Source organism: Dromaius novaehollandiae, chromosome 8 (genome assembly GCF_036370855.1).
Source record: "Dromaius novaehollandiae isolate bDroNov1 chromosome 8, bDroNov1.hap1, whole genome shotgun sequence".
NCBI classification, from domain to species: domain Eukaryota; kingdom Metazoa; phylum Chordata; class Aves; order Casuariiformes; family Dromaiidae; genus Dromaius; species Dromaius novaehollandiae.
The window spans coordinates 17,798,771-17,817,151 of record NC_088105.1 but is presented as its reverse complement, the minus strand read 5'-3'; the positions used below and the strand labels follow the sequence as shown (position 1 = coordinate 17,817,151).

Genomic DNA, 18,381 nt, shown 5'->3' with positions numbered 1-18,381 from the left:
CAGCAGTAGAGAAAAGTCGCAGGGACAGACTCTCTCTTGAGCAGGTCATGCAAAACATCACTGCCTTCAGTGAGGACCCAATGCCCCAAGTACAGCGACCAGCACAAATCTCTGTCGTTGCATTTTGAGCAATAACATGAATATAACACTGAGACAACTCAAAGAAAGGCTTGGCCTTCTAAAGAAAAACCTTACCTGCATTAGATAACTGTGGGGATATTTAATCTTTGCTTTTTTAATAAACCCAAACCCCTAAACAGAGCAGGTTTTTATTTATTATACATTGCTGAAGGAAATTGCTCACCTCCAAATGCTGCTAAACTCATTGAGGCTCGGTGTCATTCGTACACGAAACTGGGTGACCTGCTGTCAGATGATGGTTTCAAAATTGAAAATCTATCCATCAACTAATCTTGATTAACAGCAAAATTATCATGCCACCACACTTCGCTTCTACTAATCAGTTCTTTCTGCTTTACATTTTCTGCTTGCTAATTGCTCATCATTTGATGAGTAAGCATTTCATTTCCCTCAAACATGTCCCTATAATGACTTCAGGTCATTATAAAAGCAGCAGCAAGGGACTGGACAGAATTGCTTTAAAAATATTTTATTGTTACCCTGTATTATTATATACTATTATATATATCAGTGTGTATATATGTGTATGCATGTATACACATTTTATACACACACACAGATACATACACATATATACAGGCCAGTGAAGCCCTTCAGTCCATTGCTTTCAATTACACCTTCAGCAAGACTCGAGGCTGATTCATTAGTCTTGTATCTGTTTTACTGCTGGAGGTGTTCAGAAGCCATTTTGCAGTTTTGCTCTGAATTTTCAGACTGCTGCCAGCTATTTAGCTACTGCTATTCCCACTAAGTTCAGTAGACCTGTGCAGAGCACTAACATAGCCAAAAATATATCGCCTAAGTTATTGTATCTACATCCTTGACTCTCCCACCTCTACCTCATATTGAGGGACAGTGCAGGAATACTCTATACTGAATGCATCTGTATAAATCCTGAAAGTTACTTAAATGACAGGAAAAAAAACCCCAAGCCTCTCTGCTGAAAAAGTCCTGACTGCTGCTGCAAGGGGCACAGGAGAGCATTTGAAAGCCGAAGACAGCCTGATCCAGGTTTATTAAGGGATCCATGAATAACCCTCAATGCAGAACTTGGAATAACACCTGCAGGTGGAAAGGGAGCCGAGCCAGAATACGGATGTGAGCTGCTACATATTTATGCAAGACACGGTTGCACAGCCTGCACTGAAGTCCCCTCAAGGCCAAAGAGAGAAAAGCTAGGCAGGACAGATTACAAATACATGATACACATGCAACATACCAAAAAACTCATTCATTAACAAATACAGACTTCTGTTAATACTGAGAAGACTTTTCCAAGAAACCCTTGAAGATGAGATTTTTAAATCGACTAAAAGACTGGGAGCATTTTAATAGACACAGAAAATCTTAGCCCAATATACTGTCTTCACATTACTGTATCTGAAAGTATTAAAAGGATCCAGTCTCCTGTTAATGAACTGATACATCCTGCAGAGCTGCACAGTAAAATGACGACTCGAACTGTACAGCATGAATGAAATAGGTTTAAACATCAGGAAACTTTCTCAATATATTCTAGTAACATACAGAATTTTAATAACAAATTCAGAAAAACTACTGTTATATATTTTCAATGGAAGTAACTAACAATCACTCCCCTTAATAACATCATCAGCAATATATAACCACTGGGAAAAACACCAAACTAACTAGGACAAAAGCAGTTTCTAGACCTAATTCTAGACCTTACCCTCTACCGAATGCCCTTCAGCTGAATTCAAGACAAAGTAGAGAAGTTCTGCAGGAGCCTTAGCAACATCCATCCAACTGCTGCTCCTTTACGGGAAATTTACTGAGCAGGCAAACATGGTAAATAAAGGCAAATCCACACAACCTGCTCGGGTGCTCAGAGAGGGCTGAGGGACCACTTAGGGACCCGCATTCATAAGAGCAATCCAGCATCTGCCTAATCTTGCAGGTGGTCTAAACCTCTTAGGACACGAATTCGGGCTCTGATATGCACTGAAGTTTTCTGATGCGGAAATGAAGGTCCTCACTCACTATCGTAGTTTCATTTGGGCAAGGAAGTGCCTAAACTCTTCCTCTTTCCCTCCTACTTAATCCCCTCCTCAGCCTGAAGACCCACACTTACATTATCTCCCAATCCTCATTTCCTTGGATTTTTTAATTCAGCGATTGCAACATTTTAAAACGTATAGATAGGAACCATGTTTCAGGTCTCACTTTTCCCAGCTGACAGCTACTCGCCTGCAAAGCCAGTCTGCCTTCTGCGCACTCGGACAAACGTCTCTGCAGAAGAGCTCTACGAGCCGGCTCCAAGCCACTCACCTCAAAGCACACCCTGGATCTGGATCAAGAAGCTTAGCTCTTTCCATCAACTATACAATGAGCTTCTGAAATATTTTATCAAAGCCAACAACTACCATGTTTTGGGGGTACATCAGTTGACTGTACGGAACATCTTAAAATGAATATTGTGGATTTTGCTTGAGGCAGTTAAATAAAGACATCAGATTCAGACTTCCCTCTGTTAGGGAGAATCGTACATTAATTCCCAGATTTTTGCAAAATTCTTCCCAAATGAGCATTATTATGCTCGATATTTGTATGGAAAAGATAAAATGATCTCATGCTAGCGCCACTCTATGCGTTCTAACTTTCTCTCACGGGGCAATCTGCCACAGCAGCACTGCGCACTGCCCCAGTGGGCTGTCTTTATACTTAAACATAGCAAAAATGAATTCTCTCCCCAGACACAAGTTCCAATTTTATATCCTAAGTATATTTACAATACACTTAATACCCTTTGGATGTTTACTGTGGGACCACTAACTACTGAAGCATTAGCAAGGACACTTATCAGAGCAATTATTCAATACGGGTTTAATCTGTATGGAAGTTGGTTTACAGAAAGGAGGGGAATACATATATATATAAATAAATACATATATATATATGTATATATATATGTATATGTGTATATATATATATATAAAAAATAAAATCTACCTCAGTCCAACAACCATCTATATTCTTTTGGAGTACTTCAAAAACATGATTGCCTGGAGGACAGTGTGTAATTGCAATGGAAACCTGTAAAACTAGAATTACATTATATCTTATGGTATGTATTGTGGCACCCTGAAAGCCTGCCCTCAGGTTAAGAAAGTACCAATTTACTCAGACCAAACTCAGCAGAGGAGAAAAAACATTCCCATCTATAATAAAAATCAGACTACTTCAAAGGTGCACTATTGCAGCTGAAACAACTAGTAGTGCTCTGGATCATGGTCTGAAATTTCCATTTAAAACATCAAGTTTTCCCTCTTCCTCCTCCCTTTCTCATTCAATTAATTCCGTAAGCGAGGTTGCACAAGCAGCACCGAGGCAAGCCGCCTGGCTCTCCGCCTCCTGCGCCCTGACCGAGCAAAGAAAAGCAGTTGCGCAAAGGGGGATGCACAACTATCAGCGTAAGACTATCCTCCTTTTTATACGTAGCCAGGTATTTACTGAAAACAGTAGGCTGACTTGTGGCAGCACCAAGCCCCCTATTTTCCACATGCTCTCGGAAGAGAGCTTAGGCTGGGGATGATGCCAGGTGGGACACTCAGGGAATACAGAAGTGCATATTCCAGCCACCTCACTCTCCGTGACCAGTCAGTTTGCCTCTCCAAACAGTATTTGCTGTTTCATGGGCAGGGGGGGAAGTGCCCAAAACCAAAACTCATACTTCCACTTTGCAGACTGCATAACAAGTGGATTTATATGTGCAAACAGCCTAAACCAACTACAGAATTCACCACAATAATTTCTATGCAACCAATCACACAAATATTAACTTAGTAGAATTTTAATGTTTATCTAAATACATTTATCAAACCTAAGCTATTTTTTAAGGTACACATTGCTTGATAATTTGTGGTGTTTCTTGGATGTACTGCAAATAAGGAAAAAACGATCTTTAAATCACAGCTACACTTATCTGTTACAAGCATTTGAATTTCTAAACTGAGAAGATGGTCAGTCTAAAAGTCCATTCTAATACTCTCCTCTTTCTGGTCAGCTATAAAATACTCTAAAAGCCCTCCTGAATAAACCTTACAGATTTTAATAAAAATCTGTGTTTTGCAGTTATTTCTTAATATGCATTTTAAAATGCAGATGTCATTACAAGACATGTGAAAACCCATATTGAGAGGTCTGTGACAAGACAGGTTGTGAGAAAAGAATTGCCTAAACGATGCTAATGGAGATGACAATTTCCATTAGGATTCAAATCTAATACTAACGCTTCAGGGGAAAGAGCCTCACCCACTTTCTGGTGTCTGCTAGTTACACAATGCGATTCTAGCTAAATTCTTACACATAAGTACAAATAACATCCAAGATATATTCCAGCCGACTGAGTTGACAGGTGTACGTGAACACAGCAACAGATTCAGTCCCACAAGGTGCCAATAATTCTGGCTTGCGCTAAGTACGTCAGTCAGATAATTAACTTCTAGCCTGTCCTAAATTTAAATGCTTCTTTGGATCAAAGCTCAGGAACTGGCAGAACTAAGCCCTATGTATAAAACTACGCAGGCCAAAAATCTGACAACCAACATTTGGCAAAATGTATTTTTAGTGATGTAAAACATCCATGGTCTGCTGGATTACAGGGTTTTTTTTTAATAGGTGTTTGCTTAAAAAAAGATAAAGCTATTCTATTGGTTATGATTTCCCGAGATTAGATGATGATCAGAATCACGCAGTACCATAGGAACAGAATTCATTGATTCAATCCCGAAAAGTTTTGAGAAGCTTCAATCCTCACTGAATTCAGTAAATTAAAACTAAAAAAAAAATTAAAAAGAACTAAAAGAAAACAAACCTCAGTGATGTTACAGATGAAGGAGCTTTTATGATTGTATTCATGAAGTTATTATTATTAACTTATAGCCTCAAAGGAAAATCTCAAAGACAAACATAACAACTGAAGACAACTACCAACACATCCTAGTTTTTCTTCTGTTCATACCCTAGATGTTCTTCCATTTTGCTCTATTTTCCACTACCCAATATGACCAGTAGTAGGCAGCATTCTAGAATGAAAAGTTAAGAAAATATCATCAAGGAAAACAAGACATTTTCCTACACCTATCTTTAAAGTAAATGTAAAGCTTTCAGCAGAAAAGGAATTTCAGTAACAGCAGTTATCTGAATCATGAGGATTTCTATGGAAACAACTAATTTTGCCATCAGGAGATTACACTTTTCCTCTGTACATAAAAACAGGCCTTAGACGACCTGAGATCTCACCAAAAGGTTAGGTACAGTTCCATTTTGCAGAGCTATTTCTCTCCCCTAAAAATTTACTATTCTTATTTGAGTTGAAATACTTTGTTTGCTCGCATAGCTTTCAGCTCTGCCATGCTGCAGAAGCAGTGACTGCAAATTCCCAGGCCTGCGCAGCTTCTGTGCCGGACTCTTTCTTCGCTCCTGTAATTTCAACAGCAGGATTGCTACCAACACCACGTTCCTGCAGATTTATTCCCCAGAAATTTTACTCTGAGTAGGGTTGCAAGATGGAGGCTTTACACGATATGGGCACTGCTGGCACTTGAGAAGTGAAAGTAGTTGTATTAGTCATGTATTTTGGGTAGAACACATTAAAGGTTTTCTGTTGTTCAATAGAAAAAAAGTTACAACAGCAATAAATCAATAAGAATTTAATATCTGGGACAAATGTAATACGGCCATTTGCTAAACTGTACCGTACCTGCCAAAACAAGCTATGTGCATCTCCTCGGATGAGTTCAATCGTGTCCCCAATCTGGATGTGCAACGGCGGGCCATCCTGCGGAGCGGGCTGGGGTATTCCGTCGTAGTTTCGAATGACTTGCATTTTTGGTAAACCTAACCAAAAAAACAAACAAAAAAATCCAACAAAACATACATATTTTTAGTTAGTGACACTGAGAATCTCCTCAGGTTTAGATCAGCATAAACCAGAAGCCTACTGCTAACGTGAACATGTCCAAGCAAATAAGGACGATGATGCTTCTTGGCTTCTGATAAGATTTTCTCTCATTTTCAGTTTTTGACAATATTTTTGGACATACATAGTAAGCCAGGATGCAGTTTAATGTTTCATTTTCAAGACACGAACTCTGGTTGCTCTCTGGTCCTTCCACCTCACTACTGGCTACATCTAGACACCTGAACTATGCCTCTCCCCTCTCCCCCATTTTATTTTTTTTTAAAGGGAGCAATCCACCTCCTGAGACACAAAACACTTCCCTCAAAGACTATTTTTACTGCTTGTACAAAGAACTAAATCACTGTTTATAACTAGAGTTGAGGAGGTCTCCTCCATACTTCTCAAATACAGCAGGGGGAGGAGAGAAAACAGGTACTTTAACTCAGTACTCTGATAAACATAATGGTATTTTTAAAAAAGCACTTGAAGTATTATGGACAACTCGTTTATTACACTAAAACAGTGTGCTGTATCATTACAGAAATGCTTAAAATCAAGTGAAGAAGCACCACTACCTAACAAACATAGCAAAGACTTAAAAGCTCTTGAAAAGCATTTTTTCCACTCTTTATATTGCTAGCCACTGTCCCTCTCTCTTTCTTTCACACTTTATGTAACACCTTTTGTTTTTAACTGCACACAGGATGATAAAGCTTGCTATTATTAATTGGGCATGTCCACTCTATAATTTTAATCGCATAGTTTTTATTTAATAAGCTTTTCTGGGAATTGGAAAGAAATAATAGTCAAAGAACACCAAATTAAGGCAGCTGCCACACTTAACTGGTTTGTTGTTGCAGACATGACCAAATTACTTCCAGCACAAAGCAGACCTACATCAGATCAGCAGACCTACAACAAACCCTCTGTTTCTACTGCAAGATTACTGCTACGATATAGGCAGTAAGAAATACAACTATTCATCACCTCCTCTAAGCTGTACGAAACATGAAAGAAGTCAGCAACAAGAATTATTCTCAGTAGTTAAGAATAAATACTAATCCAAAATGCTGATGAAACATTAAACAAAATAACACCAGCTCTGTATGTTACTCAGTCCAAACAACATAATAATTTTTACTATTTCTTCAAGCTATCTAGCATACTTAATATAGACACCTAATTATTAGAAAGCCATTACTCCACTTAGGCAAAATACTAGACCCTGCTGTATTTCTCAGCTCATTAAGGCTGCCATGCTTTCCAATACCGACTCAGCAGCAGCACACATCACGTCTATCGAGTGGTGGGTAGGAGCGATGCTTCACACAATTATCTGCCCAAGCTGGAGCTTTGTCCTAATGCAGGAAAGCTCCCATGCTGCAATACAAGTGATAGCTCTGCATATGTGACGAGCTGTAAGCCTGCATTTGTCTTCATCTTCAGGCATACTTGGAAGTCCAAACTATTGGACAAGAGCAATTATTTGCTTTATGAAATCTTACATCGGGATTTTATAGTTTATCACATCTTAGCGTGCAGATACAATATACTTAAAGTGCCATCTCTACAATGAACTCATTAGAAGACAATTAAGAAGCATTCCCAAACACTTTTCAATGCAAACCCTGTTTTATTAAAAATAAGAAAGTATATTTCTGAAATGATCAAAATAATCATTTACATGTGTAAAATGACTTTCAATTTTTGTTTATTTCAAAATAATCATTTACATGTGTAAAATGACTTTCAATTGTTGTTTATTACACTGGCAATTATGAATATTGGCAGCTCTGAGAATCAGCCCAATAGAAATTAAAAAAAAAAAAAATCATGCTGTGTCAACTAACAGGATTACTGATGTTAAAACATATCATGCCTAGAATACTTGTGTATAATTCAATATGCTTAATTCTGTACAGTTAAAATCCTATAGAGATTTTGATTATAAAATTCCCTTTGTAGATACAGTGTTAGAGGATTTGATCTAACACCTCTTGACATCACTGGAAATAATCCTATTCATTTAAGAAGGCTTTGAATCAGAGTCTTACTCTTTAGAGTTCATTATCTTGCTTCAGATCCCTTCTTAAAACTCCTCTGGCTTAGTGCCTACAGACTCTGCGGCGATCACCCTGCTGCCGTACCACAGCTGCTCCCTGCCGCGCTGACCAGCGAGCCGCCTTCTGCTGCGGCTTCACAGCCTGCTCGTACCCACGCGTTGCCTCTCGTCTACCCTGGGACACGCGTGGTTTTTACTGTGCACACGCACCGCTTAGCACAACCTATACACACTGTCGCCAGGCATATACGAACCAGTATCTGGAATAAATGGGATACATGCTAGGATTCCTATACACTGCAGTGATAAAGAACACAGGGATTTCATCAATTACTATTTTACTTTCATTCACCCACTTTATTAATGATACCATGTGCTAACCTTAAAGGCGACTGGCCAAAGATGCATATATAAACAACAGAAGTTATTTTCTGGTGCTAATACTTAAGTGTAGATTAGATTTAGCTTAGTTTGAGAAGTACTTTGTACAGCAATTGATGGTAGATTTTCAAAATAAAATTTCAAATAGAAATACTTCTCTCTCAAGCTACTTGAAACTGATGCTGAAATAAGAAGTATTTTTCCTCGCAACTGTAATTTGCTAACCCTTGCACATTTTCAACACAAAACAATTCTTCAAATTTGTAAAAATCCTACAAAGGTTAACAACGATGACTGAAATTAATTACCTGGCATATTGTCAGAATAAGGATTTTTACAAGCGCTATTAAGACTAAGGGCTGCCACGTTCCGACACAGGGAGACTCCAGCCTCCCGCGGGTTAACCCACCCTCCAGGGTCGGAGGCACAGAGGATATAGTCCCTTCAGTGCCAGCAGTACCTGACACGCAAAGATTGCCTGTATTGATCACAGCAGTGAACCTGCAACTAATGCATTTTACCCATTATATGAAAGCATCAGTGGAAGGAGTTGCCCCTATACCATGGTTTTAAACATGAAAAAACACTCAATATTTCCAGAAACAAAAGACTACAGGAAGTCTTTGAATTAATCAGAAACAAGCATATGCTACTCCGGAACAGCTTTTCTTTCATCTATAAAAGTTCTTCTCACACAGCTTCCCTTATATCACCATTAAGTGTGGAAGAAATAAATGGGATACAGAAAACGTAATGAATTGAGGCAAATGGTCAGAGAGTTCAGTATAGAACACTTAATTTTCTTTTCATCATATAATTACAGGTTTGATAATAGCAGCTTAGAAGCAGTTTTAGCAGGTTAACATTGAGAGGGCACACATTTAATTGGGTGGAAACTGGTCAGCCCCTTACCTCCTAACCTATCCATGGTACAGAGGGGTGGGATGGATCAAGTCCCATCCACTGTCATCACAGGCACCAGCTCACACATCTCATCTGCTTAGCAAGCTTACCCAAGCAAGCTTGGTTGGTTGTTCCTACTGTTTGTTTCAGAAGGTTGATCCAGAACTTTATTCTCAAAGAATTAAGAATCTTCTGATTTCCAGTATAAATTTGTTTGTGGCCAGTTTACACCCATTTGCCCTAGTGCCAACGGTGCCTTTTAGTCCGAATAATTCTTTTCCCTGCCTGCATTTACCTTCATAATGCAATTACAGAGAGCAATCACGCCCCTTTTAACCTCCATTTTGCTAGGCTGAACAAGCCACGTTCTTTTAGCCCCCTCTTGCAGCAGATCCGTTCCTCTGAGGCAGCACACTAAGTTCAGACAGACGAGATCTAGAGCATTTTCCCCGCCTGTCTTCAAATTTCATTCTTAATTTGCACACAGATTCATCACAGATGTACTCAATAACCATCCCGAGTACTCACTGTAATATAAAAAAAACAGACAGGAAAAAACCAAAAACCTCAACAGTTTTAAATGAAATTACGTATTATATGTGATAGAAACAGCACAGAAACATTAAGCATTAAGAACTGTAATGTGAAATATAATAAGCATTACAGACTTTGCCACTGTGATTTACATAGCTGCATTACTGGGAATATTTGACAACTGCAAAAAACTTCTGGAAACACATCTGGCCCCAAAAGTGTATTCATAAATAATTTTAAAACAGGTACAATTCCAGCAAAAAGGACAATGCATGGCTGAAATCCTGACCTCATCAAAGTAAGTGGCAAAAATCCCATCGACTTCCAGGGAGTCACATTTCTACAGCACAAGACTAAGAGCTTTTATCAGGAAACTTCCTAATCTGAAGGCGCAAAAAAGAGCTTGGCAGTTTCTGACCTTGAAATCAAAAGGCAACAAAGTGGCCCAGTTATTCCATCAAAGAGCAGCTGAAATTTTCTTGACAACCAGGAAAACCCCCAGATTCCTAGAAGAGTCCTCATAGCCAAGCTCTGGGTCACACACTTGGCATAGATTGATGATCTAAAGTGCAGCTCACGACGAAAGCAGAAAGCTGGGTAGAGTTATGGTTTACAAAGCACCAATCTGGCAACGTTATGGAAAAATAAAAGCTCTTGTAAAACACACCACGCATTTGAGCATTTAATTTTACAGTTATAGGTTAAGGAAGAAGGTTACATTTTAGAATTAAAATAGTACAGAATAAGCTAGGATATTTATTACACAAGAAACAATGAAACATGAACTTCTTACAGCAGTTCTGCATCTATGAATGGCACTGCACGACCCACGGTTTCATACGGAGATGTATAAACACTGTTTTTTGCAAATAACAAATACGATGCATGCCCTGTTATAACCTATATCTGTCAAAATTGACTCCAGCATCTGTTATTCCCAAATAACCCAAAATGTGCACTTCAGGCAGAGATCATTTTAACACACAGAATGATGACACAGAGCACAGGAAACTGGGGTGTGAGGGTGATCTTTTGGATATACTATATACTATCAGCACAAAGACATAAAAGAACTTTGTGTGCACTGAACATCCAATCCTAGCTAACACGAGTCTTGAAGGATAGGAAAAAGCCTCGTCACCAAATATTTATAACCTGATCCAAAAAAACACTAAAGCAGTGGGGAAAAAAAAGCCTCCTAACTTGAACAGACTGGGAATCCAGCCTACAACATCAGGCTGTCTGACATGACCGCGTTTTAATGTTCCCAGGATCTTGACACGATGACATTTGCCGTTCTTACGGAAAACGGTAGGAAGTCTCACGAATTCTCACCTTCCTTTCCCCAGAAAGAGAATGCCAGGGCTTTATCTGGACACGCTGAACTAGCTTTAAACTTTCATCGCTTACATTTTTGTAGCTACAAAAATAGGGAAGGCAGCACGGCTGAGGAACCTAGCTGAGAAACACATCCTGACACTTCGCCGTTGCTAAGCTTCCCGGAGCAGAGACCCGCCAAACAGCCAGCTCCGTTCCCCGCGGGTGCACCTCCACTCGTCGCCAGCACCAGCGCGAGGTGACCCGGCAGCACTTGGGGTGGAGGGTCCATGTTTGTTGATCAGATGTCAGAACCGTGACCCATGGTGCCACCGATCGTGTTACCAGCACAAACTCCAGACTGAATGGCGAAGGAGAGCTCGTGTGTACAGAAAACAAACCAACTCAAAATTCAGCACTTGCACCACAGTAAGTAAAGTCAGACTGCGAAAGTTTCAGATCAAGGAGTGTAACTGCAGATAATACAGCAACAACTAATTACTGGTTTTGCATACAAATGTCAGCTTTGCTACCTCTTTTGCTGACCTCCTAGCCCAGTAGTAATAATAATAATATTAATTGCTAGTTAAAGGGAAGTTCTGTTCTGAGCACAAAGTACATAAAAACAAAGTCCTCCTTTATCCTATGCATGTTCTTCAAACCAGGTCTGCTAGCTTCAGCGTTTTAAATTCCCATTTCTAATGATCTTTTTGCAAAATTAACAGTGAACTGGATTCTTCTCTCTTGCACTTGTCAAGAGAACTGCTTCTTAATTCCTCATCAGCGACATCTACCTCTGCAACCCCGGGGAAGTAAACAGCTCTGTACAGTTGCTGCCAAAGGGAAAACATACCTAGAAGGACTTAGCTGGCGATCCAAGCTCCTTAGCTTGTTTGTCTTTGACTACTATTCAGTAAAGACCCAGTGGTTTTCATATGACCAAACATAGTCCTCGAATTTGCTGTTTGATTCAAATTTCAGTCAACAAATTTGAGAAGGTTGGTATTTACAACATTTAACAGTTACCATGACCTTTCCTCAATTAACTGTTTAAACTTTTGCTTGTACAGGTTTTCAGGTAGAGCAGCCCTGTCAGGGCAGACTTCCATAAGCAGAGAACTTGATAGCACAGCACCGGGGAGGAAAATATAAACAAACAAACAAGCAAGCAAGCAAACAACCTTCCTCAAAATTCAGATATAAATTTATAATGCACTCCAAATCCCATCTGATAAACATTCACATTTCTCTTTCACTTCCACAGACATGGAAAATTTCAAGAGTACCATCCCACAGGACAACTAAGTCTACTGAAGGAATTAAAATTCTTTACAGTCCTAACCCTGTTCTCTGTGATTGCTCTCCCTCATCTTTTCCCACCATTATATCTCCTCGAAAATCTTTTTGACGCAACACTCTGGGTTCTCTCTCACTTCCGCCAAATCTTGGTTTCCTGAAATTTTTCAAAGATTCAATTTTTCCACCATTTGTCTTTACTGCTGTGTATGCATGAGCTGTATTCTTGGCACAGACCTCTGCAAAATGGTCAATCACCAACTAAAATGAAGATGCGTGGGAGGAAGAATTGGTCTACCAGTCTGATCAACAATTGTGTTATCGGAAAAACACTACAACTCAGTTAGTCCTTTTACTTTATTGGGTTTTGCAGACCTGATCAGTAGTTGTATCTCCATTTTCCAGATAAGATCCATGCAAACTGGAAACTACACTGCAGATCAGAGTAGAAGTTTATTACATGGAAAATAAATCAATCTAGCTTTGTTACTCAATTTACACAGTTGGATTTTGGAAACTGTGTGACTTTAAAGATATTTCTATACAGAATTTCTACTTTACAGTTGTTTTTTTTGTTTAAAGAACAATGCACAGACAAATGGACATCTTACCCTAACTCTGAACATCACTATGTCAGATGTTAGCCCAAATGTTTTGTACAGCAAAGATTTCCCAGGATGACTCACTTTATGCATAGTGGCAATACAAGCAGCATTAGTGGTATCAGCAGCACAGGACCAGCTACCAGTCCCTGATGTGGAGCCTCCTCTCAGTAGCAGCTTTAAGTTTTCAGCCCTTCAAAGTCAAGCCTAAAATTAATGCTCAGCTTAGCACTCCTCGAAATTTGACTAGCATCTGTTTTGGTCAGAAAGGAGTGATTAAGCTAAGCAAATTTATAATCCAAACTGGAGTTTCAGAATTTAATATCAGAAAAACAACTACAACAGAAGGCATTTTCTTACTTACCTAACTCCTAAGCAAGGATATTTGTCACACTTTGATGTTAACTTTTAGGAATCTGGAAGCTCAGAGCCTGCCTCTGTGCAAGAACAGCAGACATTGCAGAAACACCTTTGAATAGCCACGGTTTTAAAATAAAGAAGAAAGCCATAAGGGCTGCCTTTGGGGAAAAGAACGAACCTTTCATTATTTAGATGACCATTTGTCTCACAGACCCTTAAGGGTGACTCTGCTCACAGCTCACTCAGATTCATCCTTCAGACAGATTTAAATGTCTTTTGTTTCTCCCTGTACAAGTTAAAAATTGCAAAGATTTTGGGAAGCCAGGGGAGAAAATGCTACGGTAGAGCAAGAACAATTTGAAAATTAGAAACCACACTGCAAAAAGAATATACATATAAATGCCAAACCATTTCTGCTTGCACAGAAAACATTTTCAGAAGCTGTTCTAGGCAACACTCAAACACTTACATTTTGTTTCCTACATCCACATGTAAGTACAGCAATAATGGGTCACACTTTCAGAAAGCCCAAGCACCCAGGAGCTCCCCACTAGCTCCAGTTGCACTTGTCAACTATTTTTTTTAGACTAACACAAACATACACATGTAGAAAACCTGGACATGCCCCTGATGGATAACAGTGCACTGTAAACAGAAGAAAGGATTTTTAAAATAACAGAAATGTCATGTGTAATTGCAACATCATTTCTTATTATTTACACTCAAAAACTAGTACTTCGTGTTTAAAACTGACTTATGCATCTTTCCTCCCTCAAAAAAGGCAGCTAACCAGAACTGCATTAAAGAAAGGGGGAGACATCAAGGAGAGTCACTCATTTTTATAATGGTAAAATCTAAGTGTTGTGATAAGTTAGCGTAAAAGCTAGTTTTCCTTACTGAAAAACAAGTGTTAAGGACTCTTACGCTTTGTGCAATTGTAGCACTGAACACTTATTTAAGCAACCGGTCCTTACTTTAAGTGACGGGAAATGATACCTGTGCGAGAGTAAGGGATTTTGGAATTGCCTAGACTGCGAAGAATCTCAGCACTTTTAACAAAGGTCAGAAACGGCTGAGTGCTAAAAGTGTATGTGAATAAACAATAAAGAATAATCGCATTTCAAAAATGCACTGTTTCCATTTGCATTGATAAATCAATAAAATTTTAATATTTCAGTGCAGTCTAAATGACTGGTAAGTGAATTAAGGATATAAGTTTTAAAAATAATATTGCCTCTAAATTAAGAAGCTCCATTATTTTGCTAAAAACTGAGCAAACTAGAGTTTCAGTTATATGAATTAAACACTCTGGTACATGAGGTACTACTTTATATAAAAGCACAAGGTATGAAAATTAAGCAGTATTAATTATCTTTCTTTTAATGTGGTGCCATAGAAGGGCATGGCATTCCAAAATGCATATTTGTTCAAACAAGTACCTGCCCTGAGGAGCTAACAACTTACATTGGGCAGACACTATAGATGAACTATGAAGGTGTGTCCAGACAGCAGTAGATTTGTGGGCAGCAAAAGACTATGATAAAAACAGGGACAAATCCTGGAAGATAAAGAGCCATTATTCCAGAGGAGTAGTTATTCTGAGCTATATTTTATAGGGAATCTGCCCAGGGGCTTCTGTAGCATGCAGTAAGTGGAAAAAGGTCTTGAGAACATGAGCCCCACTTTACAAGTTGAGTTTAATGCTATGCAATGTCATAAACTTTGTATACAACACAGGCATTTTTCTATTATTGAGCATGTCACACAGCATTCACGGGCTGAATAGTTTTGAACAGAACTTAGTCAGATAAGAAACAATGTCCCTTCTAAAACAAATACACTGCAATAAGAATATGACAGTCAAATCTCACCTGTTGCATGCCTGAAAGCATGGCATGACAGAAGGCTTCCCTACCTTCCAACAAGTCTACTCAGCACAAACGGCATTAGTCATCCTGCTGACTATACTATCTGAACATTAAAATAAACAGTCACGAACAAGCAAGTTAGTAGCCGTGCACACTATAACACATCAATACGCAGACTTATGCCACCTAGAACCTTCCACTGGTCTCGAAATGGATTTAAAAACAAGCACTGCTGAAAATATGCTGAGATTTTATTCAGCAGACATTGCAAAAATAAAAATTATCCTTCACAGCTTGTCTTCTGTGCTCTGTATTGACTAATAGCATCTGCTAGTAAGATAAAACTAAATAAAAGATAGAAGTAAAATAAAAAGATATTCTCAGTTTCTGCTACTTACAACAAAGAAATGCTCTGGCAAAATAATTGTTTTAAATGGTTATATAACATGAACGGGAAGTGGCTGATGCCTCACAAAGCAAGCAGGTTCCAGCAAATGACAGAATAGGTCTCATCTGCACTTAGCTTTGTAGTAATGCTACATAATCCTTCAGCATTCTGAATTAAATGCTCTTGTGATCTTCCTCTTCAAGCAATACTTCTTGTCTGTGGTCTCTACTGTGATTGCGGTAGATATATCTAACTTATTAACTGATAGCTCTTACCTTACATACAAAAGAACCTTCATCTGATACAGATGTATGTTTTATAGAAGCATCTGTAATGTTGTCTAGTATTATGCTGTTATAATAAGCAATGAAAGGAAGCTATTGCTTGGGCTGAAGCAAATCTGCTTTCAAAAAGGATGCCTACTAACTTCTAGTTTGTATAGATTACAGTGAAAAACTACTTCTCTTTGGGACAAGAGCAAAAACTTGCTTTACTTGCAACAAAAAAGCCTGAGGACTTATTTCACTGTTACTGCAGTTTTGGTAAAATTGTTCATCCCTTGTGCAGCATCAGAATAAAATCACAAAAATGTATTATATATACCTTGCACATTTGAAACATAAGCAATCTACGAAAATGACTTCTAGGAAAGCCAAAAGGCATGGTATTTCATGACACCTGCAGCTCTCCCAAGAGTTTGCAGTATTCCTGGCCTATTGCAACAAAATGCCTATATACAATTATTTATATCCTATTCTCAAATGTTTACATTTACATCCCTACCTTGAAGATGGCTAACACAATGAATAAATGATGAGCAGTAAAAAGGTGTGCCCCAAAGATACAGACAGAAATACACAGAATAAAAATCAATGATCATTTGACCCATATAAAAAAAAACCTAGAGGTTATTACTAAGTTGTTGCAGACAAAGAGGGGAATCAAGTCCAGTCCTCTGTCTAGATGTCAATTTGATCAGGCTTCATCTTAAAACTTTTTGATTTCTTTCCCTTCTAATTCCTATTTTAAATAAATAAATAAATAAATAAATAAATAATCTCATCAAATGGCGGGTAATTCGTTAAGCCATAAACCATACCTACATCCCCACTAGCTGCAGCCACGGGACTGAGTTGGTTCAGCAATCCAACTAGACAGAAAATTACTTATTCCCCCCTCGTCTTTGCACACACACCCCAAATGATTTTCCATCATCTCATTGAATCAATTTAACCCTGTAACCACATAATCACTGAATCCAAGAGAAGAGACAGTAAGGAGACACCTGGGTAGGAAGAAGGACCACACCTTTTGGTAGCAGCCTGTGGTTACATCTAAGAAGCTCTGACACCAGAGAGACCAACCTGAACCAAGCAGAACACACAGAGCTGGTTCTTCCTCCCCAAAACACTGCTTGGACAAAGAATACACCCCTTAGGCATTCAGATCCAAATACCAGGTCTCTGAGCTTAGCTGACCATTCTACATCCATCAGATGCCTGAACCATGCACAGAGCTACGTACAATTATGGGATTTAAACTAGTACCACCAGAAGCAGCACACAATGCACAAAAGCACTCAGATTTAAGTCTCCAACTTATCATTTTCTTTTGCTTTTGATCCTCTCTCCCTGTTTATCCTCTCTTCTCCCCATGATCAAGCCAGAAAAAAAATAAATGGGGAGGGGAAAGAGACTATAAGGCAAGTTGTAGGGTCTTACAGGCAAAAGTACTTAAGCCGCAGAAGACGAAGTGGATTCCACTGTACTGAGATGATCACTGCTTTTTGCAAGAGGACTCCTACGCCAGAGGTGAGATGTTACTCTGGAAGGAAAGCTGTGATCCATACATGCAGTTTTTGTTGTCATATCATACTTCATGTAATTAGTTGCTGTCAAACCCAATTAAGGAAAAAATCCAAAAACAACAGCAGACATACTGATTTACCATCTGAACTGAAGAGACGTACAGTGTCTGATGCTTCCTCCTCTTCCCACATCTTTCACTCCAAATGGGTTGGTTAAAGAATAACCTCTAAGGTTAGTGGAACTGGGACAGGTTTTCAAAGTATCAGATAATAAAGTTACTATTTAATTCACTATCACACACTAAAGATTAAGAAGAAATGGGAGTTATGTGCAAGACTGAACAAGTATTCTGTTTATTCCAAGGGCAGCAGTGAGAGCTGAGCTCAAGTGCTTCCCTAGAGTTCCTTACAGAGGCAACTCCCTATTTTTCCTGGATGGACCACAAAGAGTTAAACTAACAGACTCTATTGCAACATCAATTTGATCCACTGCATACTGTCATTACTTGGAAAAACTCTGAGTACTAAAGTGAATTCAAACATGAAATTGCTGAATTGTTAATCGTGATCTATAACCTATTTCTTAAAACAGCCTCGATGCCAGAGAAATACGAGATGTTAAGTGTGAAAACAGTGTTTAAAAAGGGATACAGCATAAACCAGTAGATGTCCAGGCAGGAATAGCTGACTTCTGTACCAGGCAGATTGGTAAAGCCTACTTTGCAAACATATGGATGAATATAAAGAGTCAAAGTATCTTTTAAAGGAAAATTGGGCACATCACTGTTTGAAGTTCTTT

The 18,381-nt window shown here is 38.8% G+C and overlaps 1 protein-coding gene across 2 annotated transcripts in view; it reads right to left on the bottom strand.

Moving 5' to 3' along the window:
- VAV3 (vav guanine nucleotide exchange factor 3) overlaps positions 1 to 18,381 on the bottom strand; it is a 172,880-nt gene that overhangs the window by 30,348 nt on the left and 124,151 nt on the right. For both annotated transcript variants that reach the window (XM_064515807.1, XM_064515808.1), the window contains exon 20: positions 5,864 to 6,000. In XM_064515807.1, the coding sequence (XP_064371877.1) occupies positions 5,864 to 6,000 (137 nt within the window). The remainder of the gene's footprint in view (positions 1 to 5,863; positions 6,001 to 18,381) is intronic.